Source organism: Cynoglossus semilaevis, unplaced genomic scaffold (genome assembly GCF_000523025.1).
Source record: "Cynoglossus semilaevis isolate Cse_v1.0 unplaced genomic scaffold, Cse_v1.0 scaffold1404, whole genome shotgun sequence".
In the NCBI taxonomy this organism is placed as follows: domain Eukaryota; kingdom Metazoa; phylum Chordata; class Actinopteri; order Pleuronectiformes; family Cynoglossidae; genus Cynoglossus; species Cynoglossus semilaevis.
Window position 1 is genome coordinate 1 of NW_007586017.1, and position 1,208 is coordinate 1,208.

Here is a 1,208-nt window from a genome sequence, read left to right on the forward strand (position 1 = left end):
TTTTTTCTTTTTATCAAACTAACAGTAAATTGACCAGAATGTCTTGTAAACACAACAGATCAATGAAAAAGGAAACAGGAAGCTAAAGTATAAGCAAAAAAGGGATGGGAGGGAAGAAAAAAAGCTACAGCTTGAGGTTTGACTTAGAAGATAATGTATTTAGATGTTTTTTTTTTATTTATTTATCTTAGCTTGGAGTTGGTTAGTTTGTTATTAGTTAGTTTGTTATTAATACATTGGTTTTATCTATGCAAATATATATTTCAGTACTGGACTAGGAAGCTTCAGTTACATTTGTAATGAGCATGCCAGTGGTCTGTTTATTACTTTGAACTAGTTTGTTTGAGTTTGACTTCCTGTCCGTACATACAAGACAAGTCAGCGCTTCAAACAGCCAGCTTCAGATTTCTGAAAACAGTATTGTTCATTCATCGTGTTTAGAAAACAAAAATAAAACAGGATTTAAAAATTAAATTAAGTCCAAAACCTTTAAAGTTTACATCTTTAATTTCTGAAAGAAATCAGATTATTTTTTTTAAGACATTCGCTTACGTATTCCTGAGTGAAGTCGATGAGGTTCTGCAGATCGATGTCGTCTCGGTACGCACGGATGTTGTTGTTGATGAACAAGTTTAGCTGATCTTTGATCCAGTCTTTAAAGACAAAGGCCAACACTCCGGTTGTCAGCTCCAGGAAAAAGATGATTCCCAGAAATACGGAGAACTGAAAAATGTAGAAAATAGGAGACGAAAAACTGAAGTGAATTGTTTTGTTTTTTTTTTTATTTGACAGGAATCCTTCCTCAAAACCGAACGTACAAACTTGAGCAGGAAGGTGTTTTCCCTCAGTGCTCCGATGCATCCTGCAAAGCCCAGGATGAACATGACACCACCGACCACCATGAAGAGCCAGACTGGGTCCAGACCACCCAGGTCAGTGATGGATGAGATGTTGGAGAGAACTCCCTACAGCGGAGAAATTGAGACAGCAGGGGTAAGTCATCGACAAAATGACCTGATCACTGTTAAAAGTGCTTATGTCATCAGGTGTTAATTTAGGTTCTTTGCAAATATGGCCCAATCAAGCAATAATACGTTGAGAGTGAAAAAGCGGCATGTCATTTTTGCAGAGCCTCTAATGCTTATTTTCGATTCATGTTTTGTTTTAAAAATCAAAATTCCACTGTTTAAAGAACTATGATGTTAATT

At 36.2% G+C, this 1,208-nt stretch overlaps 1 protein-coding gene across 1 annotated transcript; it reads right to left on the reverse strand.

Annotated features, from left to right (window-relative positions):
* Positions 1-222: 222 nt before the first annotated feature.
* LOC103399170 (tetraspanin-5-like) lies at positions 223-1,072 on the reverse strand. The gene is made up of 2 exons (XM_008337897.3): positions 819-1,072; positions 223-723 (listed from the first exon to the last, which is right to left on the reverse strand). Exons 1-2 carry the CDS (start codon positions 900-902, stop codon positions 505-507), a joined length of 303 nt encoding a protein of 100 aa, XP_008336119.3. The 5' UTR covers positions 903-1,072; the 3' UTR covers positions 223-504.
* Between the last annotated feature and the right edge of the window lie 136 nt (positions 1,073-1,208).